The sequence below is a fragment of the Temnothorax curvispinosus genome, unplaced genomic scaffold (assembly GCF_003070985.1).
Source record: "Temnothorax curvispinosus isolate PA1 unplaced genomic scaffold, ASM307098v1 QBEX01006657.1, whole genome shotgun sequence".
Classification (NCBI taxonomy): domain Eukaryota; kingdom Metazoa; phylum Arthropoda; class Insecta; order Hymenoptera; family Formicidae; genus Temnothorax; species Temnothorax curvispinosus.
This window is the reverse complement of record NW_020216437.1, coordinates 1,913,048-1,938,261: the sequence shown is the minus strand read 5'-3', so window position 1 is coordinate 1,938,261 and position 25,214 is coordinate 1,913,048. Positions and strand designations below refer to the sequence as shown.

Sequence of the window (25,214 nt, the reverse complement as noted above, 5' to 3'; positions counted from 1 at the left end):
AGCCACGAGTAACCGAGCAAAGAAAACAATGACGTGCTCTTAAGAAAATTAATAAAACTTAAATATTTGTAATACGGTGTAATGATGTAATTCAGATTATATCGGTCTTTATATATGTAATATATGGAGGGGTAAAAGCCATAGTGGTGCAAGTCAAATTTTTTTAAATATTGACTCGTGTGCATAGATGCAATCTATACAATATATAAATTGCATCTATGCATACAAGACAATACTTAAAAAAGTTTGACTTACACCACTATGGCTTTTACCGCTCCATATGTAGATATAAATTAATATAAAAAGAGAGTATAGTATATTTTTATTTGTATTATATTAGATATATATTATAATATATACTATATTATATTATGTTATGTAAATATTATTTGCTCTAATTTATAATTTCAAATTTATTAAAAGTACTTATGTTAAAGCCAGAATATCGGTATTCTTACCTCTCTCCTAATATCGATGACGTGTCGAAGAATTAATATTTATCGCATCTCATCCACACAACGTCGTAAGAACTTATCCGACGCCAATCCGTTTTCACTTTTCCTCTGATAAATATCGTATAAAAGTGCGACGCGAGGCGACGGTCGTTGACGGTTTTCGCGGCGGCGTCGTCGGAGCGTTAACCCGAGGCGAAGAGCGAGGTGGCCTCGTCACAGTATTTCGCCGGGAAAAGAAGAGGGGACAAAAAAAAAGGAAAAACGGCAATGCCACAGTCGCGGAGTTCCGTGTCCTTGCGGTGGATCGCGCGAGGCTCCGGCGTCGATTATTACCATGATTTTCAGAATGCGCTCCGTGCCGCAATCCGCCGCTTGCAAAACCGCTGTTGCGCCAATACTTAAAGCGTATGCACAACAATGAGACTGTTAAAGGTCTCCGCGCGACCGCGAAAGCCGGCGGCCGATCATTCCGATTACCGAAATGGGACATTTCGCAGTTCGGCTGGCGCGAAAAGAAAAATAACGATTTGCTGCCGCCTTTTTGCTCAGAAAATGCCTGAAAAATAAGATTATCTTGATAATATTATCCGACTTCGGCGGATTTTGGCGTTTCTTGGATTTTTCGTTATTCTTAGAAATTTTCTTCCGCGCGGGAATTTTGCGACGGTATATCGTTCGAATTTCAAAAGTCGAGGCGTGTCTCGAGAACGTGCCGCACGATCGATTATCGAGCCATCGACGCATCGACCGCCACTGTCGAGTGTCGGCAACGCGGCTGTGTGACGTGCTTGGTTATGTCCTCGTAACCAAAATATATACCTTCGAAAGTTACTTCCATCGAAGAGTAATAGAGATAAAAATCAAAATGAATCTCGTCACGAGACAGTGTTTGAGAATTTTACGAAGCAACGTTAGGAATCAGAAGACGTCGTACAGTCTTAGAGCTTCCGGTTTTAAAAGCGCTTTGTCCCTGGAGAAGTTTTATCCGGAGAGCAAACTGAAGCTGCACACTCCAACTTTCGTTAGTGCACACTGATCTACTTGAAAATATTAATAAATAGAGTTAACTGTGCTCTCGCATATCGCTTTTATTACTATTTGTAATTAATTGCTGTGTCTTAACTAACATAACCTCATAACTGTTGATCGAACGGAGTGATTTATTGCTTGTTTATTCTCAGGTACCAAATCCTGAAGCGAAATTCAGTGGTTACATACCCATGGACAAGGTGCAGATAACGTACAGTGGTAGCAGCGGACCGGGAGGGCAGAACGTGAACTGCGTGAATACCAAGGTGGACCTGAGATTCCAGGTAGCCAGTGCTACCTGGCTGTCGGAGGAAATTCGAACGAATTTAGCGGAACAAGTGAGTAGAATTGTACACGTAAATGAAATTTGCATTAGTCTAAGTTAGTCAGTTGAAGTTATAAATAATAGTTAAACGTATCTTCGTCGACAACTTTGGTAGCATCGAGTAGCTTGCGATGGATTCAAACGTGAAATTGTTGTTTCAGAACAAAAACAGGATAAACAAAGACGGTTACTTAATAATCAAGTCGGATTTAACGAGATCCCAGCACTTGAATTTGGCGGACGCTCTTGAAAAGCTAAGAGCGATGATAAGAGCCACTCTTGTGGCACCGCCGCAACCGTCGCCCGAATCGGAAGAGAAGAAGAGGAAAAATTTGTTGAGAGCTGCTAGGGAGAGGCTACACGAAAAGAGAGCTCATTCCCATCTCAAGCAAAGCAGACGAGTCCCCGCGGCTGAGTTTTAAATCAATTTAGTTATTTAATTATTTAAGTTACTGATTCAAATACTGTATAGTTGTACGTAAGAATGAGCTATATAAATAAAATAAAGGAAAAGAATTTATATATTTATGTATCATACTATGAATTTTTAAATAATCTATAATGTATGAGATAAAAGATAACTCTGATGTTGAATTAGAATGATCATTGGAGAGCAAATTGAAATCGAACTCTTTGATCAATTTGTATTAAGAATATAGGGATACTCTTTTGTGATAATTTCTTTTACGTTGCACACATGAAAAATCGCGATTTGGACTCTTTTTTTTATATCTACTCAATCTACTGAATACATTGATAGCACAAGTCATCTAATTGGGACAGACTGCAACTTTTGCTTCGTTGAAAATAAAAAAGAATGGTTTGGAACAAATTTAAATGATGTAAGGAAGTTTATTTTCCTAATGCTAATACTCGCTTTTTGCACAAGTACGGTGCGTCAATGATCAAAAGTTGATTGCCCACATTCTTACCCGTAATTATACTGATGGTTTCTATGGCAACGTGAATGCCGCGAATAAGAAAACATAGGCAGTGTCGGTTGTGAAAGCCTGCCTCGACTACATTCGACAGCGAAGGAGTTTCAGCTTTTTGTCGCGAAAATGTCCTACCGTGATTTACGCAGTGCGTATACAAAATTATTATTAATCCAAACATACGATGTAAACGAAACTGTGATGCGATTTTATCTTCTTTTCGCCTGCCTGTGTAGATTTCACGGAGATGATGAGGGTGCTGGGTTATCCGAGGTTGATTTCCCTCGCGAATTTTCGCGTGCCGAATTTTCCCCTGGTCGCGGAGATTCTGGTTTGGCTGGTGAAACGATTCGATCCAGATGTTGACATACATAGCGATCATGATAATGAGGACCAACGTGTGGCACTGATACGTAGTGTCGCTGAATTCATGGTAAATTATTTTAATATATAGTATAATAACATAATTAAAAAAAAAAACAGCTAAATCTCTCTTATCAGCTCTGTTAAGTTGTTCAATAAAATTACATTTTATTGTTTATTTTTTTCATTACTCTAAACCATCTGGTAAGTAAAGTATTTGCAGCTCGCCGGGTTTAAGTAGAATATTGCGACAGATTGATATCAGCTGCATCTGCATTAATGTCAGTAGAACCTACCAACATAATGTTAGCAGAAATTGAGTAGAATTTATCATCCCGTAATTATTTAAATAAAACAAATAATTACGAAATGGTAGATTCTGTTCGGTTCCCCTGCAATCTGTTGTTGTATTCTGTTAAAAGACTGTTATATTTCTTATTTTACAAAATTTGTAGCGGATATTCTATAAAATCTATTTTTGATAGATTTTGCTTACTTTATAATATTAAAAGGTAATTGAAGAGAGTTTTTGATAACGGGTAACACTCGTAATTCTCTACATTCCAGGCGTTGAAGACAAATGTAAAGTTAAACACAAAGAAGTTGTATCAAGCCGACGGTTATGCGGTGAAGGAGATGTTGAAGATAGCCGCGCTGCTGTACGACGCGCAGAGCAGTAGCAACGCCGAGCAGAATCAATCGAGCAGTAATCAGAACGCGGTGAATTTCGACATATCCGATAAAATTAACGAGCTGAAAACAACTCGGCAGCTGGCGAGCCAGTTAACCATCAACGGAGCGACCCTCTTCGACTTACTCGGCCGAGAAGTGGAACTTCGAGAGGTTCGCAATACGAAAATCGCGAGGCAATTTGACACTTCGGAAATAGAAGTGGCATTAAAAGACGTCATTGAAAACACGCGTAAAGAGATCGACGAAACGAAGAAGCAGATCGATAATGTCAGGGTAAAAATTTTCCATCTAATAAAATAGTTCTTGGGTGTTTAAAATTTAAATTGCTCGCTTGCCTATTCTCAAAATGTTTACGATTGCAATAGTAATTTTATTAATTAACGAATGTAATTTATCTTTGAAGGATACAGAACAAAACTTGGACACGAGAATTGAGAGACGGAAGACGGAGCTCGATAGGAATCAAAAGAGACTCCATACGTTGAAGAAAGTTCGTCCAGCATTCATGGAGGAATTCGAGAAGCTCGAAGTCGAGCTCAGAACTTTGTACGATGACTATTTACAGAAATTCCGGTATCTAGCATATCTCGAACACTTGTACGAAGACACGGCTAAGATGGAACAAGAAAGATTCGAAAGACGGTATTTATCGACATAAAAATATAAAAACAAGATACAAAGATACATGTAATCACAAATAACGTATACAAAAAATTATATGATATAATTATATAATATTATTAATCTTAATTGCAGGCAAGCTGCAACGAAGAAACAACTGGAACAAATGAGAGCTGAGGATACGAACTTCGAAAGCATGATGGAAGGGAACGATTCTATATTTGCCACGAATCTTCAAGAGCCTCTAGTTACTCCTCTTACAAATCCGGAGGCCACAGCGGTAGAAAAATCTGGTCGATCCGCCCGTGTCAAACCAAGTAACAATTTTTATAATAGAAAATAATAATAAATAATTCGCACGCTATATGATATCATAATTTTGATAATTATTTGGAAATCAATAAAATATTTGAAGGTGTGATAGACAGGCATGTGAAAAAAATAAGTTTTTCCAACTCTTCTAATAACAAATTAAAAATGTTCCAGGCACTGGAAGAGCGTCAAAGATGCAATATACCCAGCGGCGCATTTACGGTAGCATGTCTGGACGGCAAAGAGGTACGATTCAGGAATCGAATGACAGTGATGGCTCGCTGGATAGCGATAGCGATTTATTGATCGACGGTGATCTTGACGACGATGACGACGAAGATCTTCTAAATTCCATGGGTCCAACAGATATAGGCAATTACAATCTCAAAGCCGCTCAAGAAAAGCGATCCGCCAGTAAGATAGAAAGGCATTCGGATGATGATTTCTAATGAGTAAGGTAATCTCTGTCAATTAGCCAGATTAGTTTAATATATTAAATGTTAATATTGAATAAAGAAATAAACGATAATCAACAAAATAAATAAAATTATACCAAAAGTGACGTCTTTATTGCCATAAAGAATAAGAATTATTATTAATAATCAGACACTTTTCAATTAATTGAACTACAATAAAAATCAATACAGAGCAATATCAAGTGTTTTGCGCGTTAAAATTTTCTTATTTTTGCACAATAGTATGAAGTGTATAATAAAACAGCATTTTCGATTTAATGATTTTTTCGATAAATACGTGACATTTAACGGTCTTTTTCTGCAATATAATTTTTTAATTATATCGTAATACATTAATTATACTTACATAAGTAATAATTAACGCGGTTCGTGCAGGTTTTTAAATGATATGTAAGAAATATAAGAAAATTAAGGTACATATTGTCCTAGTATCATATTTATTAATTTCGTCAACATAATCAATGTCGACACATCGTCGACTGTAGCTCAGCACCGATCACATGTATGTACCTTAAGTCTATTTTACATGTCATGTACGTGTCATGTACGTACATATGCGTGTATACACATATATACATAAACTTGTGTGTGCGCGTAAGAAACATGATTTCTTTGTATTAAATAAATAGAAAGACTTTGCTATATTCATCTGCCGTAACAGCATTCGGTACATTACGAAGTACTGATTCAGTTTCCAGAAATCCTCCTTTCGTCATCTTGTAAATTGTATCCGTTTGATACAATTCCATTTTATCTTTCTATCAAATTCCCTTGTACAGTTTCTGTCACTCTCATCATCGATCCGAACGGAATTTTCGATGTTTATTTATTATTTAAGTAATTATTAGCAAAATGACAGATTAGAAAATAATCATAGAATTTTGTGCGGCAAAATCAACTTCTTTCATATCTCTTCATCCTCAAACGCGGACGAATTGCACAACAATTTATTGTATCACAAAGCCATTTTTTAAATATACTTTTACATACGGATGCATAAAAAGATACATGAGAAAAAAAGTAAACGAATGCATTTAAACTTCAAATCAAATTTATAAAATCTTGGAGAGGATTTTAAGAAAAATATACTGACTGATCTTTTTGTTTAAATAAATTTGTGTTTTCTCAATGTTAGATCTTAGAATTTTCAACGAACTGCATCTGAAGTAATGTTTTCTTGGGAGCATACTGTATTCTAGGCTGTCTCTGCAGATTTAATTTCTATCAGTCCTAAATACATATTATACATATATCACTATGCTAATTATTGATCCTATGGATATGCATAAGATACATTGTGTGGATTTACAAGTATCTAAAAAAAAGGTTTACCCTCGAAATAACGGTACAATAGGAATAATATCTAATGTTGCTCGTTTATCACCAACTGCTTTCTTTTAGCCCGCGATTTAGGCCTTCCGTAACAATCCTCCTTAACGATAATACAATTTGTGTTTCGCAGACAATCACGTTTGCTGCACAAACGAAAGAATTGTAAGATACAGATAGAAGAGTCCGTATAAAACCGTAAGAGAAAAGCACCACCACATGTAGCGTCAAACTCGATAGACTTGGCAGGCTGTCTCCAGATTTCTTTAACCGTTCAAGGATCCGTCACGTAGAAAAATATGATTAATTCGCATCTCGTTTTTTTTTCTTTTTTTTTTTTGTTCGCGACAATCTCTATTATCTCGTTGGTAAGCGTATTCTCCTGTCTCGCAAATTTAAAAACACGATCCGATGAGAGTTTCATGAAAAAAGATTGGGAGTTCGCTTAGCTCAATTTGAGAAAACTAAGGACCACCGTAGTTGTAGAAATAGGTCCTCGCGACTTTCGGCGTACCGGTAAAATTGCCAATGTCCCATAGGATCTCGACGATGGTTTTTCGCTACCTGACCGATTTGCCAACTGGGCTGGCTTTGATTCGCGGTGTCAACGCCGGGACCGGATCGAGCTCCGGAAGTGAGCATTCGGCGCGCAATTCCATCCACGTCTTGTCGACATTTGTGGCGAGTCGATCTCTGTATTTGTAGGCCGTTCTATCGACCGTTGACTGTGTCTTGATGCAATCGTCGCCGCCGAACTCGCAGACGCGATAATGATGCAAAATAGCGGCATCGGAGGGTACGTTCAGGGTTCCATGGCCCGGAATAAATTCCCAGACGAAATGATTGCCCGCCTCCACCACGTCCTGTGGTTTACAGATGTACTTGGAGCGTTGCTTGTGTGGATGCAATTTGGTCCTGCGCCGTGTTTTCTTCAGGGTGATCAAACCAGCCTCGGTGGGAGTACGGCTAGTCACCACGAATGGATCGTCGGCCCATTGTAGGTAGAAGAAGGCGTTTTGAAAGGAAAACGCGCCCGTGGACTTGATGTTAATTCGATTTCCCATCCATCTATATAGAAACCGTTTCAAAATTACTGCTTAATCGTAACAGATACAAATCCATAAAACCAAATTACTTGCTAAGATTACTGTAAGTATAGAAACCAGTGCTTGATCTTTATAATAAGAGCAAGCAAAAGTTTGAAGTAAATAATTATTTACAGCTTTACGTATTGTTAATTTACATTATTTCATATTTATCAATTTGAAAATAATGAATTTCATTTGACAAATTTGACAATTCTAATGCATAACTTCTCACTCTTGCTTCCAGATATGCTATATTAATTGTATTACGTATGATCTGTATTAAGATGACGAAGACGTATCGTACCGTAGCAGATCGATTATGGTGTCGTTATGCCTCGGTATAATATATTCGTCCAGATCTACGAGCGCCACGTACTCGTACTTGTACATAGATCGGTAGAGGCAATCGTTAAGCGCCGCGAAGAGACCCTCCGTGCGAATTTCCCGCTGGGAAATCATGTCGAGATGATGCCACGGTAACACCGTAACCAGATCCTTGTTTTCGTAGTATTTTAGCGCACAGCCAGCCGCCGCGCCTACAGTATCATTATACAAAGTGACATGAGTAGCGCCCAGGAGTCTGTGCAACTCGATAAATTCCACCAACTGCAAAACCTATAAATATCAAACAGGTTTATACGTGAAAATATGAGATACACTCTCGTAATGCGTTCATTTCTCCACGGAAGTATATCCGTTAAAAAAAAGTTTTCACAGGTTAAAATAAAATTCATTGATGGACCTGTTTTTACCCGGATGCACTTTGTGCTCATAAATACACAATTATATCGCTAGATTTCAAAAGTACAACAGAGAGAAATATTTAAATTATTATTTATATTGGTACGATAATAGCAAAAATATTACGCGACAGAAATTGGATTTGAATATGTAGTTATCACTATACTCGAATCATACACGTGCGATCATTTTATTACGGTTACCCCCACGTAATGTACACATATGATGGAAAATGTCAAAGAATTAAATGTGTAGGTTGCAAAAATTTGTATGAATACAGAATACACATTGAAATAACTATTCAAACTTTCCTCCAATTTACATACATTTCCTTTTATGCATATATAAAATTGCATGTTTTTCTGATAGGAACTGTAGAAAAGAGAGAACTTCTGTTTTTTTTTTTTTTTTATACTCAGATATATAAATTCTCCTAAAATTCATTTAAATCTATATTAGCCTATTTAACATAAATAATAACGAAATAAAAGAAAAATGTTAAATATTTTGTACCAAGTAGAATACTTTTATCCCGTTAGATTGGAAAAATGTAGCGTATAAAGGCAGAAATAATAACAAATGGATGTGAATAATAAATTTTGATTATAGTGAAAGGAAACGAAATAGGAACAAAACACAGAAGCGATAAATGTGAGCAAATAGGGGCTTGACACACAGGTCGGTAAATGTAATCATGTCTACATTACGGGTCATCCGTTATTTAACGCCGTTTATATAACGGTTAAACAACATACCCTGTTGTAATAATAATGCAAAGGTTTGACGCAGACAGCCAAAGCCTCCTTGTCGTTCATCCTGCTCTCGAAACGATTCTGTACGAGGATACGGTTCGTCGGGACAGCTCGCAGTCTCGCCACGACGCTGACCGCCTCCGGCACCTTATCCGTCGTCGGAGATTCTTTAGGTAACGGACATATCACGAAGCAGGCACTGTACTTGAGATTCCAATTCTCCCGGATTACCTGAAGGTAACGATGGGCGTTCAAGAAACATTGAATTATTTCGAATATACTACGAAGACTTTGTGTATTATTTATATTAATTAAAAACAAGATTTTTGAAAGTTTTGAACATATTTCGGCAGTCTCGAATGTGTTAAAGAGTTTCTAAAAGTTTCTTGAACGTTTTGAAAACAATTTCTTGTTTATAATATAAAAAAAATTATTATTTCTACCTTCCAATTTATATACAGAGATATACATTTTTCTCAAAAACACTTTATTCCTATGTTGTGTCTCATTTCTTTTGCTTTATTTAAAAAATTCTGTATGGAGTACAATAAGCCAGATCTTCAATAAGCAACTGATATACCAAGGTAACTGAAATAATGTTTCTTTGGAATAGTTAGATCTTGAAACAATATTGTTTCTCTGGAAAGAGCGTACCTTAACTTTGGCAGCTACTGTTACCGAGGCAGTGACGTTTGCACCGTTTTGCTGTCGGTACCAGAGCCTACACCAGACGCGCTCCGGTCCTCTGGTTTTAGTAGCGCTAATCACACGTACCACACCCTGACTTTTGCCGCCAGCCGGCGTACCCGCGCCGCTAACTCTGTTGTCGAAATATGCCGAATAAACGAAAAATTTGAACCTAGACCAAACACACATCTCTCATTACAAAATGTATAGACAATTACTTTATTGTTTTTATTAATGCTTCACGTTTTATGTATCGGACTTTTTAAGCTATTTGATGTAAAGTGTAAAGGATTATTTCGAGTCCTCAAGAAGCAATAGAATTAACGAAGCTGTAGAAACAAAATTTATTTATTGCACGGTTAATATGCGATTTTGAGAAGCTAAAACTCGAAAATTAAGGGAAAGTACAAGCTCAACTTAGTTACGTGATTATCAAATATAATCGAACGAACCTTGTGTTAGTGACTGGCAACCATTCGGCATGCGTGACCTTTAGGTTCTGATCCAACTGCGGTAAACGAGCCTCCAAGCTAGGTGGTAAACTCGGTAAGCCACGCGGATCCGGGTGTATTACCGTCTTCTGACCCCCGTCTTCCCCGCGAACCAGTAATCCGACATGCTCGTCAAAGCTACCCTTCAAACCGGCGTAATCTTCGGCCTGAAGACATCAAGATTACTTACGTGTTAATATCGACTGATAATTAATACATTGGCGATATATCCGCATTTGAGAAACGGTAGTGCAAAATCTGTCTCTGTAAAATTACCTGCCCATCCAGAAATAAAAAAAAAAAAAAATTAGTTTCAGCCCTCCCGAAAAAGTTCTACATTTTAATCGCTGAAATGTCAAGTAGCTATTTTCATTACTTTAAATGACAAATTTTCTTTCGAAAGCCAATTAACAGACACGGTTAATAGAACAAGATCTACAAAATCAGTTTGTGTCTCTTCGAAGTCAAATCAAATTGGGTCTCAAACTCAAAGATTGTTAGAACGGTCAAGTCGCGAGACGAGTTTTAAAAATACTCGGGCTTTCCTCGCAGTATCTCGACGGGAAATGTAAACGGATGAAGAAAGTTCCGCGGGATCGAGCAAACTAATTTGTCAGGTGGTCGCTCGCTCGTATCCGGTTAAACTTTTCCACTGCGGTCGTATGTCTTTTCCCGAACCACGTTGGGGCGTCGTTGAAGCAAGCTGCTGTGCAGAGCTATTTTTCCCCTCAAAGTTCTTGGAGGTTCGCGTGAATCATTGTCCGGTACTAGACGCAAAGGGTGCATAAACTATATACAGTAGGTACAGATATCGACGAAGGAAGAGAGGGGAGGGGAAAAGAACGAGGCGTACGCTCGAGAAATCGATGTTGCACGTGGTAACTAAAGTTTTTCGGCCTTCTCACCCGAGTTTTTTCTCGCTTTACTACCATTGCCTTGTGTGTGTTTGTTTTGTTCGTGTTCTCTCGTGAAGAAAGAGAAATATATAAAGTCAACGACTCCATCCCTCCACTCTAGAACCTGTAGCCTCTAACTTATAATAAAAAGTTTCGAGAGAATTACTAACAATAAGAGCGACAAATAAATTAAAAAGATTAAGAGATAATATAAAGATAAAGAGATTAAAAATACAATATCTATATAAATACTATATATGTTTTATAAATTACATAAATTTTATAAAAAACTATATATATTTTGTAAAATTATAGTTCTAAAAATAACTCTTTAATCCACCCAGAAAAAGTACTATAAAATTAAAATAAATAATGCAATCGTAATATTTAAAGAAAGAAATATGAAAAATAAATACGAATGACACAACAGCTACCTATTCTAATATTATATTGTAGAATAATATTTTTTATCATACTCGTGTTACTTTAAATACAATATTGAATTATTAATAAAAAAGAAGAATACAATTTTTCAGTCTATCGAATAATTTAAAACGTTTACATGTGTGTCTGCAAGTAATAAGGAAAGTTATCAGGGAATGATATACACACGAAGATGAGAATTTACCGAGAAAAGCAATTGAAGTCGCGTGCCGTAGCAGAATCAGCCAGTATGTACGAAGTTACGTAAATTACGTAAATCGTCGAGATAGCTCTCCTTCCTCTCTCTCTCTCTCTTTCTCTCTCTCTCTCTCTCTCTCTCTCTCTCTCCCCCCTCTCTCCCTCTCTCTCTCTCTCTCTCTATCTATCTATCTATCTATCTATCTCTATCTCTGGATACTTACTCCAATTTCTCCGTAATCCGGACGATCGGGCGCAGCTGGCAATCGATGACCGCTTCTGTGACCCCCGAGTACCCCGGTGCCGCCGATGCTCACGCCGCGCCTCTCGTCGATCAGGAATATCTCCGTGAGGACGATCAGGCCGAACACGGCGAAAAACATGACGACCAGCATGAACGACATGTTTGCGCGCTCCTTGAGTACGCCAGCGTTCGCTCGGCTCCCCCCGGAGCCGGATCTTCTGCCCGAGCCCATGCCGGAGGGGTGATTCTATAAGCGACACTTTGTGATAGTCATGCACTCGCGCGCGTTCTCATCCGAATCAAAACACGAGAGATTTCAATAACATTTAACGACACGGAAGCTAATGTCAAAGTTTGCTTGTACTAAAAAATCAAAGCGCAGCAAAATTACTTCTGTAAATATAAACAAAACTAGACACTATAACTATAAAACATTAATAAAAATGATAAAATGTGAATAAAAGCGATAAAAAATGTCCCTGTTAAATGTCAAAGAAAACCAACTTGGCACGAGAAACATACAAAACACAATGAAACACGAGCAAAATACTTTGGATCTATTTTATTTTCCGAAATAATCTTCTGCAACCTTCCGTATCGATGCATTGACGTTAAATCCTTTGTAATCTTAGAGGCCTATTCCGTAAACATTAACGATATCGTTATATGCTTTGCGCAGCTTTTCTGTGATATATTATATCGGCGCAAAGCACGTAATGATGTCGTTAGCGTTTACAGAATAGGCCCCTTAATATAAAACAGACAGAGGAGAAAAAAAAAAGGATAACGAAAGTTTGAGCGGAGAACTTAATTGAGAAAATTTTAATTACATATTTAAATTTATATTGTCGGCTACTTACTTAAAGTGGTTCCAAGAAAATCGCTGCCAAGCATGGAGATAGTAGCTCCTGGAAATAATTATATGGAAATTATTAATTTATTTCTATTCCGAATAAAATGTTTCACGTTTTATGTGTTCGTCGCTACTTGAATATTATCTCGCTACATAAATAATTTATCATTTTATTATCCGCAAATGTGCATTGCTCACATGGAAACGAAACGAATTGTTATTAATAATAATTAAAACTAAATCCGATAAAATTATTTATATTAATGATAAAATCAATACAGCCATAAAGTAATATATTATTTAGTCATTCATTTCATAAATTACTGAAAAATGATGGCTAATAATTTATGATCAATATGATATCGCATTCATTTGCGATCTCGCAATTATGTGTATCGAGCCAATTAAATCCTTGCGGCATATTAGAGTAAAACTAGTTAGAGTAAAATTCTAATGCAATAGTTTGTTTAAAGTATTGTAACAAATCGAAAAACATTACAGAATAATGCATCGATAACGCTAATGTTATGCGTTTGATAACGAGAACGAGACTATTTTTACGCAACATACGTTTACTTCGTATGCACTAACGTGGAAACGCGGCAATGGTCAAGTTGAAAATATTTCAACGGCGTATATCTGACTAGACGCTAAAAATCATGACGCTAACACAATTCCGCGTCTGAGAAGACACCGTAGCATGAATTATACGATTATCTTACGACAATCGACAATCCTAATGACTGGATCGCGTGCGAAAGAACGCTTTTAATGATACCAAAAAAAAAAACACCGTGTCGGTATTTCTTCAAAACACGCATACACCAAAAATTAATTATGCATAGTAAAACTGTTAGTTGTAAAGCTATTTTTTATACAAATTTAATTATTGTGCATATTTATTATGTATACATCGCCATATCGACAATAATATATAAAATATATTATTTGTTTTAAGACTATACCATGTAACTACAATTCATGAAAAGATAAGGAGACATAAAAATTGCTAAAATATTAATGTCTCCTTCAATATTTAAACTAGCAAATACTTTTATTGTCGTCGTCGAAATATCGGAACATTCTCCACAAAAATCATGATTGTAGATCTGGCTGGGCATTAATAATCTGATTCTACATTAATTTCTGTCATAATAATTAGATCGTTATCATTTCTGCACTATTTTGTTTCCCGGAGAGCGTTTTATAGAAAGAAATACACACTTTGGCGCGAATAAGTCGTGCCACGGAAGATTTACGTTGCAATTTATCTCCCGGGGACAGGTTTCGCCGTTTATACACGGGGCACTTTATAAAAGAGCAATGCAGTCAAATCCGGTACTATGTACGCAAGATGTCTCGGATCTAGCAAAACATATTTTAAAATCTTGACAGTTTATACGAAAAATAGAAACCACAGTCGTGACTTGGAAAGCTGCGAACGAATGAAACTTTGCTCTATACTATTATCATCCTCCCAGCCGTTTTTACTTCAAGTCTCCAACAGACTTTTCATTTGAAGTTCGCTTATCAAGCGTGGCGTTAAAAATAAAAAAAAAAGTTGTGACGAATAAAAATATCTTGTTATTCTCGCCGAGATCCGATTCTGAATATAATTATGTATATTAGTAATAAATATTAATAAGCTCTTCGATATATTTGTTCTCTACATTATTTATTCTAGCTGAAAATACACTGTAAAAAATTTAATATCCCAGAAAGTCCACTCTAAATTTTGTGTTAAAATAACTCATGCATTGCGTTATTTTTTACATTTAGAAATGTTATATCGACTAAAATCACATTTCTAAATGTAAAAAATAACACAATGCATGAGTTATTTTAACACAAAATTTAGAGTGGACTTTCTGGGATATTAAATTTTTTACTGTGTAATAATACAAAACCGAATTTTTCAGAAAAATTCTATTTTGATCAACGACATTACAAAACTATTATTTAGAAAAAAGTATATTTTTATAATATACAATACATATATATTCGAACGTATAATATAATATTACCCAAAAATAATTCTCATGTTACAGATATTATATATAATATTACATCTTTAATATGGATTAGTTTTATATAATAAATATTTTTAATATTTAATGCATATTATATATTAATGCACGCATATTTTCTTTTTTAATAACATAAAGGTATACATATCTTGACAGAGCGTGCAAAATGATGTGTGAGAGGCATCAGTTACGACAGTTAGGTGCATGATATTACGACGCGACGGCATAACTCGTCAGCAGTAAAGCCGCAGTGGATAAATCCTCGTACAGTCAGCCGTAACGAGCGGACACCGGTACTAACTTTTGACTGCTTCTGTAAGTGCTTCAACTCACAACTGACTCGCTTTTCACTACTTCATCTGCACTCTCTTTTTATATAAGCGCCAAAGGAACAAGTAGCTCCGGGGGCTCTCGCTTCGAGACCACGCTGGCTACACTGGTTTTGCATAAATGAAGAAGGCGACCTAAAACCGAGACTCCGAGCGGAGGAGTATCGCAATAAATTAGCGACGTCGTTTAACGCTGCTGCCGACAGATAATATTACGCCAGGGCGCGCAAATGAACAACGGACCTTCCCGGACGTATTTAATCACGCGCAACGTCAAAGAACGAAATTACGATCTGGAAGATGTTAAGCTCGCGAGAAGACCGTCGCATCGAAAGTGTGGAATGCATTTTTCGAAGTTAAGTTCCCAACGCTTTTCATTAAAAATGCTTTATTTTCTCGCTTTTGTACATGTAATATATTGTTTATAAAGAAAAAATCAGAATTGAAAAGAGTTAATCTAATTTGAGATATTTGAGTAGTTTTTTTTTTTTTAGTAATAGTACATTTTATAGGAATTTAAATTCTTTATATCCAATCAAGGTAGAAAATTTGTTAAGATTATAGCGACTTTCATATTTATAAAAGAATTTGTTAAGAAGACAAATCATTGAGCTTTTCAGAGATTCCTTCTTATTCGAATTTAATTATGCGTGGCCAAAGTAAAATAACTATATGAATAAATGAAGTGTGGACGCGCGAATGCGTTCTGAAATTACGATATGGTAATCAACAGTCATTTTTCTATTTTTGCCCCCATATCTCTCTCTTTCTCTCTCTCTTAACACATATTTATCGGCATTTATATCGGACGGAAATTAGCATGGGAGGCCCTAAGGCCAATCCGGTCAGTTTGACCGCAACGGATATTATTTCCTTCCGCCTGTTGCGTCGATCGATTCCTTTACTAGGCCATAATGTATTCCAACGTCGGAAAATTTCCTCCGCTTTCCTGACGTCGTGACCTGTAGGTAATACAAGACACCGTCCAAGATTGCAAACTAGCGCTCTTTTCATCCCGCCGTCTCAAAAGGATCTATCGGAAGCGATTATCTTGAAAGAAATCTCGGGAGGTAATGTTAAAAATGTAGGAAAATTCATACACTGTTCTTTTACTGCCGGAATGGAATTATATCATGTGACATTCTTTGATATATTTTGCTTCTAGAGATTTTGCGTTCATATTCATAGTTTCTGTTTTAAGAACAGTGTGATAAAAATACAATTTCGGTAATATATATGTTTATTAACTTTAGTAAAATACGATTTCGGTAATATAATATTAATATATTCAAACGAAAACAATCAATGTTTCGAAAAGAAAGGACGTCAAGTATTTTTAAACTGTTCTGAGTGCACACGGATTTGTAATGAGATACGAAACCGCAGAGATAAACACGCTTGAATAATTTAAAAATAAAAGACTGCAGAACGAAAAAAGCTTCGAGAACCTTTACTACACGTATATACGAAATTCGTTATATTATTACTTTTCCCAATATTATTTTAGTTTTATATAAAAATAGTCTCTTTCTCATAACTGAAGCAACGGTATTACAAAATATAAAACAAGATTATATATAAAATCACCTAAAAAAATAAAAACATTTTGAAATAAATAAATTTTTTAATCAACTGAAGTGACAAATATGCAAAGCACACATGCTCAATCATTAGCCGTAGAAAATAAATCGCTCGCGTAGATGATTGCTTCTACATTTAGCAATCTCAATTCAGAACGAGTTGTCGACAATTTTTTATTACGCAAATCGATATTTAGCGACGCTGAAAATGGACGATTCATTAGGGCAGGCACAGAAGTGAAAATGATTTATTTCGCGGTGCGGGAACAATAAAGCGTCCCTATACGCGCAGCACCGACGCTGAAATCGTCGTCATCGCTAATTGCACGACAGTAGTTCTTTCAACGGTGCAGCCATTGACAGTTTAATTGCAGATTTAACTGACGAAGTATCCGCCAGAAACGAACTATGATAGTCGAGGTTATAATTAAAGAATTATGCAGAAAGGCAGAGAAAAAGAAAGAAGAAAAGCCGCCAGTATGAGAGAAATCAAAAGAATTGATTTCCGATGAGAAACTGTAAGCAAATGAACAATGTAACACCGTTAATTAATCTCGAACTTTGCAAATCCAAGGAGGATAAATAAAGAGTAAGAAACTTTCAAGGTATTTTATGTTACAAATCACATTTTAGATTTTCATATAATCTGTGTATAAAAATAAACAATACAAATAGTTGTTTAATATATTTTATAATTATTCCGCGATTTATCGTATATAAATCGAAATCTAAATTTTCCGCGATTTACCGTCTTTAATTCTTGAAAAATGTCGACAAATCTACGTAAAAAAAAATGAACGTCATAAATTCTCGCTCGCGGTGTTAATTTTTTTCCTACAAATTTGTTCGCTTCCGCGGAGTTACGTTTTGTGTGTGCGTTGTGCGAATTTCTATTAATTTATTTCTACCTTCGCATATTCAATACGCCGAGTGTCCTCGGAGCCCTTTTGATTGCGCATCGATCGTCTGGAAAAAGCCTATTATGCCACTCTCGTGTGCGCACGTGTTCGTATTATTAAAAGAATCAATAACCTTCAATAGCGCTCGCTTAAAATTGCAGGTGATTACTCAGCGCCCCGGTCTGTACACAAGGATGGTCCGTTATTGATTACATAACCGAAAAGAGAATATATAACGGTGTGGGATTCTCCACACTCGGAAAACGGTGGAATAAGGCCCGCTTTCGCGCGCGCGCGCGCGCGCGCGGGGGATCCACTCGGGGAAAATTAAGTCCTATGTATGAACGAACTTTACATACTCAATCTCGTTTCTGCCATGTAACGATCGCCGTGAAATCTGTGATATCGATCGACGAGTGAGCCGAGTCTACAATCTCAGCTAGTAAAACGCGAGTATCGCGCGGGAATATATAAAGATAAAGCGATCCGTTATCATCCACGCGAATCGCGAAACAAACTGCGAACGAGCTCATTTAAACGCTTCCATACGATATACCCCCGTGATGCTCTATAGTCTATCGCGATCTCGATCTCCACCTACGCGGCGCAAAGTGGATATTATCCGCGTTGAAAAAAAAAAAAGACAAAAAGACGCGATTTTTCATAAGTGACACGCGCGCGCTTCCCTCGCTTCCGGCGCGCGGATGTGTCGCGCGTCGCGCGCGCGCGAGCAGGCGACACTTAATCCTCTTATCTCGAGGCCGTTTTATCTAGGCGTTCGCGAGCGTGTGCTCGCCCGTCGGGATTACATAAAGCGGGAAAAATCGGTCACTAACCGTTCCGGTGGGTATCGAAAATGGTGAAAATAATTTATCTTCCGCTATATCCTCTATATCCTTCGTTTTCGAGTTATCAAAAGAAAAGTGAAGAGAAATCGTTAACTATAAAGACGTTAACGAAACTTTTACACGCGATGTAATACGTTAAATATTAAAGGATGAATTTTAAACCAATATCTTGAGCTAAATAACAACGCATTGGGTTATGTTTAACTATCATGTGTGTCGAAATTTATTATTTTAACACAAAGCAATATTATTTTAACTCTATTAGTTTAATTAAACTAACATTGCTTTAGTTAAATTAACGATATATTAAGCAGGAGCCGGCAGGAGCAGTGAAAACTTTTAGGAATGGTTAAAAAGGACTCAAATTGAGTATAATTTGACACTAATTTAACAGTGCATAAATGTATATATATATAGATTACAGTGTAATTAAAAATTACACAGTCCCGTCAATCATTGCAATAATTAGTCTATTTTCGAACATAATTGTAATAACTAAAAATAATAAATGAGAAATAAAAGGTTCTTATACAATATCATATAATTGCGTTAGTTGAATAATAAATAAGTCGAATTAAACTTAACAATCTCAGCCTTCGGCTCAATAACTGATAAACATTACGACTAATGGTAAGAGAGATTTTCACCGGAAAGAAAAAAATTTCTAGAAATGATTTGTCTATAACCGTTTATGTCCACGTAATCACATGTAGGTAATCACGTGCGCGTTTAATGATGCACGACTTCTTGTTCCATGTACACGTATATCGATTGAATTTGTATTTCTACTTTGTAGTACGCAAATCAAATACGTGTAATAGGCGCAAGAAAACAATTTGTAACGTCAACGAACAATAAAGCGGCCCGGAAATTGACGTTGGCCCGGAATGCCGAGTATATTGTCCATAATTGCTACGATATCACGTGGTATTTATTCGCATTTATCGGCAAACCGTTTAATCGGTGATATATAAGCGAGGAAAATCGGAGCTAAAACGCAGTGACACAATCAAATATAATCTACAGGCTTAATCGACATAATCTAATATATGGGAATGGGAATTCAGTGTTCGGCGAGTGCGTATTCGTGCGACAAATAACGCAAAAAAAAAAATATTGACGTCGCGATAAGACAACATTCGGCTCGACAGCAATTCTTCGTGTGTGTATTAAATACATGAACGTCACCTGTTATACAAGCTATCGTTTCATGTGGTTTGAACTTGTATCACATATCCGGTTACATATAATGAAGATTGAGATAAACCTGCCTCCTGCATTAGTGAAGACCGCAAGTCAATATTTTCCGTTGACGTTAAAAGCGCGATGGGTGGGAATTTATATCATTTATATATCATTTATACACATATGTATATCAAATATAAAGAAAAATATTTCGTGCATTAAACACACACGCGCGCAGAGGAACATTACTGACAATGAGTGCCCTACTTTCCGCAGATTATTTTTTAACGACAAATTCTTTAATCCATCTAGAGATTACTTTTTTTTTAGAGAAAATGTTGGAGCACGGTTTCCGTATTATAAGCGAATGGGAAAAAAAGCTGAATAAAACTTAAGGATTCAAATGAATTAGAATTATTCAGTTAATCTTGAATATAGTTCGTTTTAATAAAATTTCGATTTGGAGCTTAATCGGAAAATGTGTCGCTGAAAAGTTGAAGAGTTTTTCGTAAAAGACGATCTCTCTCGATAATTTCTAAAAGAGAAATTGATTCCAGACTTATCGAGGACTTTGTCGTTAACCCTAGAATCCATGATACATTTTTTTGACCTTCTAATCCATGACTGGGGGCAATATCGACCCCACGCTTTATTTGATCGTAAAACCGGTCCTACAGAAATAAAGGGCCTTTAAACCTACATGAATTTCTTCGTTTTTTAATAACGAAGAGAATGGTATACGGTAAATTTAATTTTACTCAAGTTTAGTTAGTGAAAAATCCATTTAAAGACTGAAAAACGCAGAAAATCAGCAAAAACCTCTTTTTTTAAACAAAAATTTGTATCTTTTTTTGTAATCAACCGATTTTAAAATTTCAAACGGGGTTTTAAAGAGGACACATTAGACTATTAGAAAAAAATTGTCATCGCTATGTTCTGTTCAAAAAGTATATTTATTTGGGACTATAAAGATGAAGAAATTCGCAAAGTTGAAATACGGAAAAAGTCGATGAAAAAACCATAAAAAATTGTATTTTAAGTATTATTTCATTTTTATTTGATACAAAATAGTAAAAAATATGAAAAAAATGAAACATTATATCGCCCAGCCATTTTCTGCGAAATGTCAATCTTCTTAGGCAACGGGATTTTTACCGACTAAATTGTGTGATATTTCGTCTTAAATAATATTTATGACTATTTATGCTCAGATTACGTAATAATACATGATATATATTGATTCTAGCGAAAAAATAAAATTAGCTTACCGTGACGAAACTCAAACGGCAAGTCACGACTGGGGTCGATATCGACCCCACGCCCGCTTTACGACTGTGCTACTTCACTGCTAGCGAACAACTAACGCTGCGCCCGACATAACCCTACTTTTAGAAAGTTGAAATGAATTATGGTTCAGGTCCTGAGTCGATAATGTCACTCGCTAGCTCAGGAGCGTAGTTCAAAGTTCGCCTGGGGTCGAAATCGACCCCAGTCATGGATTCTAGGGTTAAGAAATAATGTGCGGGAAGTGGAACACCTTACTCTCTTATATATACTTTTTATTAATAATTTCGAGCTAGCAGTACTGCTTATAGGTTTCACGAGTTTTTAAGATGAAAAAGAAAAATAAATGTTTTGTCAATATCTCGTCGATATCCTTTCAGACGATTACGCGAATGAAAGCTTAATTGGCGTTTTCAATCGACCGTATCGAAAACTTAAAGGAACTCGGTCTGCGAAGTAAATATACACAGACCGATCTAGATTTGTAGAAGAGACCCAACAGAAGAGCCAATTGTATACTCGCAACGCGGAGCGCAATAAGAAATAAGAAAAGCTGAATTTACAATTAAATAAGAAAACGGGATGAATTTAAGAGAAACATTCGTATCCCAAAAAAGCGTGGATAAACCTAAAAACGCTGAATACGGAAAGGAAATAATTATGGCGCTGTGAATAAGCCAGCATTCCCACAGTCTCCTTAATATAGAAATTCACGAAAGATCTTTCTGCAAATGCATAATCAGCGTTGAGAAAAACTGAAATGGAGAAGAGGAACGTCGAAATGTATCCGGTGTACACGGCGTTTTGAATAAGCGTACATTTATTATTAAAAAAAAAATTCTAAGCAAGTATGACTACAGCCGACGGAGTTGATCTCTAACTTAACTTTAAATGTTCACCTTCGCGAGCCAGAAGAAAAATAAAGACACAAATGTCTCTCAAGTCGCTTAATTACCTTCTGCTTCACGAAAATTAAGCTCGTTCACCCGCCGAATTCCACCAGCCCTTCCTGCCCAGCTGGGGCCACGTCGTACTTTCGGCGATTTAAGCGACTCGCAGAGGCAGATCGAAAGCTCCCCCTCGATCTCGCCTCGCGCGTGAAGGACGGGCGGAAAAAGCGGATAGGTGGAAAAAATTAAGTATCGAGCGTGCACACGGCGCGGTACACCGACCTCGCGGTGCAGCGAGCGCCGAGCGGCGCAACCCTTGCGCGGCGCAGCGCGCCGAGGCGTCCTTCGTCGGGCCGCCCTTCGTCGGTGCGTAATAAAAGAGATTCTTTTACTCACGATTAGCGCACGACGTCCGCGCGATGTCCCGTCGCCTGTCCGCGGTGTCCCGACTCCGACATCCCTGTGACAGCTGCCACCGCCGGCCGCGGCCGTGCGCCTCGCGCTCATATCGCGACGACGATCTCGAGCGTCGCCAACCATCGGGCGGGTAAACAAAAAGGTGCGGCGAGCGGCACGCCGTCGCGACGCATCCGACGGCCGCGGGGAACGTATTAATACGTACGCGCGACGGAAGCCGAAGGGAAGAAAGCCTCCGTGCGACGGATCCCAGAGGAAGCAGGACCTGCGGGACGGGCGGGTGAGAGCGAGTATAGGTAGGTAACACGCGTGTACGCGCGTACGCACGCACGCAACCCTGCCTTCACCGGGTCGGCCCCGATCGACCTAATCGTGAGCGGGTCTCATCACGCCGTGACGCTGTGCGAGCCGCGCCGCGCGAAACCAAACCGACACCGACGACCGACGTCGCGGTGACGCGAACACGCTCTCGGCTCGCGGCCGCCGTCGGCCGCATCGATCGGAGCACCCTCTACTACCCGCGGGGCCGCGATTGGCCGCGCGGCGCACGCCGTTTACACGCTTGCGCGTCCCTGCCGAGCGAAAGGGCGCGTTCGAAGCTCGCGAACTCCGACCCGCTCGCGCTCGGAGGCCGCGAGCACGGCACTGCACTCCTCTGGGTTCGTGGATCCGCTTCTTCGTCGGGAATCGACGAAGCGAGAAATGATTTCTGATGTTGGAGAATCTAATACTGCAGACGGCGCAAAATGTATGTAAATTTGTTTATATGTAAATATTGTAAATTCTCACCCGGAATTTGTTTATCTCGCCGAGGGTGGGGATTCTCGCGTCGAGGAATCGCGCGTTAGGCGGCAATTTGTTATGTACGATGTATAATCGGAATAAGACAATTTTTTCTTATTATGTATGAATATATTAAATATGAAAATATTATATGCATATATCAGACATAATAACATATAATTACAAAGCTATATTAAAAAATATATATATATGTATATATATATGTAATTATATAATTATATACATATACATGTAATTAAAATTTTATAATTATATAATTATATAAACATATATTTATACACTTACAAATTCGCACACATAAATTTGCGAATGAATATACTGTAGCAAGGAAAGCGTTAAAAAATTAAGTGATAATAAAAGTCCTGGCGATATTTTATTCCGAGTAACAATTCCTGAATTCCGAGAGCTTAAAAATGGCCACTCACGAGCGGCGATTAAACGACACTGCCTGTCCATGACTCGCGTGTATACCGTGCGATGACCGTGTACTTTACCCGGCGTTTGCACACGTTAGACAAAAAATTATGCTGCCGTTCGCTTATGCATATACTAATTTACGATCGATATTTCGATGGTTCATATACACATGATCATCGTACACGGGTGATATACTGGATAGTAACAATTTTTTTATTTTTAAAGCATCAATGAGCGCGCGAAGTGCGCGGTCGTTAACTTTATTTATTGCGCGCGTGATCTGCAGACCAAGTAATCACTTTTAACCGTAGCCTGCGGTTGAACAAAGAATTGTTGCTGAATTGTTAAAAATTGTTAGAATGAAAAAATTGCAAGACTTTTTGATATACTTAATTACTCGAGAACACTCTCACAGTATTTTAATTCGCGAATTCTGGGATATCCTGTACGTATAAAAAAAAGGGAACAAAAGAGAGAAAAAAAAGGAAATGAAAGAAGGAATATACATATAAATGTATATACTGTAAGTTATATTGACTGTGTAGAGAGTTCTGCTTTATAATTTCAGTCGATAATCTTGGATAGTATATTAACAACTGATCCAGAAAAAGATCGCTCGTTCTATAATAAAGGAACGATGATAAAAATGAAGGGTAACAACCCTGTCGTTGATGTAACACGTTCATCGCCTTCCCGACGATAAAAATAATATTATCAATAATCTACGTGCACCTTGTGGCTGTGATCGCATTATCGTTTACATTACACTATAATAGCGTATACGTTTATATACATTTCACTGTAGAATGCACAAGGGGAACGCTGTGAATGCATAAGAAAATGGTTGTTTTCGAAATTCACGTTTAATATTATTATCACAAATGCTGTACACGTTAACGTTGCGCCTCGAAAACTTGGGCGCTTAACAATTTATCCTAGTGAACACAGGGTCTGTTATGGCGGTAGCTCTGTCAGCGAATCACGGTCTCACCTGAAAACAAAAAAGCAGATGCATATCTAATTATTGTGTTCGACAGTCATTATTGTAAAATCTTGTAATTACTAACAACGATTATTGCGAAAGGGAGGTAAAATATATGTACAGTCTGCATATTGTGTTGCATATAGAGTTCTTTGATATCTAAATAAGTTTCTTTTTTCTGAAATTATGAAAAAATATCAGTTGAAAATGAATAAATAATGGAGACTTTGGAACAAATATTTATTAAAACTTTTGAAACAATCGATAGATTGATAGAATAATTATAGGAAGAGAAATCACACATTAAATTCTACATATCACTAATGGTTATTTTGAATATTAATACGAGGATGAGTCAATAATTATTCGCATTCTAATTCTGTAATTTTTATTAGAACAACAATAGAGAATGTACAATTACGTTGTTTTTTAATACAGTCCCCTTGCTTTTCAACGCACTAATTCTAGCGTTCCACAATGCTTGCATATACCCTCGGTAAAAAGTTTTTTTTTGTTTATTCCTCAACCATGTATGCACCGCTTCTTGCACATGTTGGTCTATGTAACAAGTCGACGACCTCTTAAGGCATCTTTAAGTAAACCAAACAGATGGTAATCCGAGGGAGCGAGATCTGGACTGT

The 25,214-nt window shown here is 37.3% G+C and overlaps 4 protein-coding genes and 1 long non-coding RNA gene across 9 annotated transcripts in view; 3 read left to right on the top strand and 2 right to left on the bottom strand.

Moving 5' to 3' along the window:
- Nucleotides 1–1,225: 1,225 nt before the first annotated feature.
- LOC112456110 (peptidyl-tRNA hydrolase ICT1, mitochondrial) lies at nt 1,226–2,331 on the top strand. The gene is made up of 3 exons (XM_025018428.1): nt 1,226–1,476; nt 1,637–1,822; nt 1,971–2,331. Exons 1-3 carry the CDS (start codon nt 1,321–1,323, stop codon nt 2,229–2,231), a joined length of 603 nt encoding a protein of 200 aa, XP_024874196.1. The 5' UTR covers nt 1,226–1,320; the 3' UTR covers nt 2,232–2,331.
- Nucleotides 2,332–2,418: 87 nt separating this feature from the next.
- On the top strand, nt 2,419–5,525 carry LOC112456108 (clusterin-associated protein 1). The gene is made up of 6 exons (XM_025018427.1): nt 2,419–2,892; nt 2,981–3,177; nt 3,675–4,073; nt 4,204–4,442; nt 4,557–4,738; nt 4,908–5,525. The coding sequence occupies exons 1-6, from the start codon at nt 2,871–2,873 to the stop codon at nt 5,180–5,182; spliced, it is 1,314 nt and encodes a 437-aa protein (XP_024874195.1). The 5' UTR covers nt 2,419–2,870; the 3' UTR covers nt 5,183–5,525.
- A 102-nt stretch (nt 5,526–5,627) lies between these two features.
- LOC112456107 lies at nt 5,628–22,847 on the bottom strand. Its single transcript, XM_025018426.1, has 8 exons — nt 22,350–22,847; nt 12,919–12,966; nt 12,039–12,305; nt 10,259–10,464; nt 9,774–9,978; nt 9,123–9,350; nt 7,931–8,241; nt 5,628–7,606 (listed from the first exon to the last, which is right to left on the bottom strand). The coding sequence occupies exons 3-8, from the start codon at nt 12,288–12,290 to the stop codon at nt 7,099–7,101; spliced, it is 1,710 nt and encodes a 569-aa protein (XP_024874194.1). The 5' UTR covers nt 12,291–12,305; nt 12,919–12,966; nt 22,350–22,847; the 3' UTR covers nt 5,628–7,098.
- The window catches only part of LOC112456111, an 18,557-nt gene continuing 15,921 nt past the window's right edge, over nt 22,579–25,214 (top strand). Inside the window, exon 1 of one of the 2 annotated variants that reach the window (XR_003040923.1) lies at nt 22,579–22,666. This is a non-coding gene — a long non-coding RNA (uncharacterized LOC112456111). Of the gene's footprint in view, nt 22,667–22,989; nt 23,119–25,214 lie in introns of those variants that run through there. The other variant, XR_003040922.1, reaches the window with a different exon arrangement.
- LOC112456106 (sodium-independent sulfate anion transporter-like) overlaps nt 24,436–25,214 on the bottom strand; it is a 10,219-nt gene continuing 9,440 nt past the window's right edge. For all 4 annotated transcript variants that reach the window (XM_025018422.1, XM_025018423.1, XM_025018424.1 and 1 more), the window contains one exon: nt 24,436–24,582. In XM_025018422.1, coding sequence (XP_024874190.1) covers nt 24,563–24,582 — 20 coding nt within the window. In that variant the 3' untranslated portion in view covers nt 24,436–24,562. The remainder of the gene's footprint in view (nt 24,583–25,214) is intronic.

Excerpts from the sequence above, each read along its gene's own strand:
- LOC112456110 (XM_025018428.1), top strand. The coding sequence starts at position 1,321 with ATGAATCTCGTCACGAGACAGTGTTTGAGAATTTTACGAAGCAACGTT. Across the intron at positions 1,477-1,636 it reads AGCTGCACACTCCAACTTTC|GTACCAAATCCTGAAGCGAA; the intron begins GTTAGTGCACAC and ends GTTTATTCTCAG. Across the intron at positions 1,823-1,970 it reads GAACGAATTTAGCGGAACAA|AACAAAAACAGGATAAACAA; the intron begins GTGAGTAGAATT and ends TTGTTGTTTCAG.
- LOC112456108 (XM_025018427.1), top strand. The coding sequence starts at position 2,871 with ATGTCCTACCGTGATTTACGCA. Across the intron at positions 3,178-3,674 it reads GTAGTGTCGCTGAATTCATG|GCGTTGAAGACAAATGTAAA; the intron begins GTAAATTATTTT and ends TCTACATTCCAG. Across the intron at positions 4,074-4,203 it reads AGCAGATCGATAATGTCAGG|GATACAGAACAAAACTTGGA; the intron begins GTAAAAATTTTC and ends TTATCTTTGAAG.
- LOC112456107 (XM_025018426.1), bottom strand. The coding sequence starts at position 12,290 with ATGGGCTCGGGCAGAAGATCCGGCTCCGGGGGGAGCCGAGCGAACGCT. Across the intron at positions 10,465-12,038 it reads CGGATTACGGAGAAATTGGA|GCCGAAGATTACGCCGGTTT; the intron begins GTAAGTATCCAG and ends TGATGTCTTCAG. Across the intron at positions 9,351-9,773 it reads CAGTAGCTGCCAAAGTTAAG|GTAATCCGGGAGAATTGGAA; the intron begins GTACGCTCTTTC and ends CGTTACCTTCAG.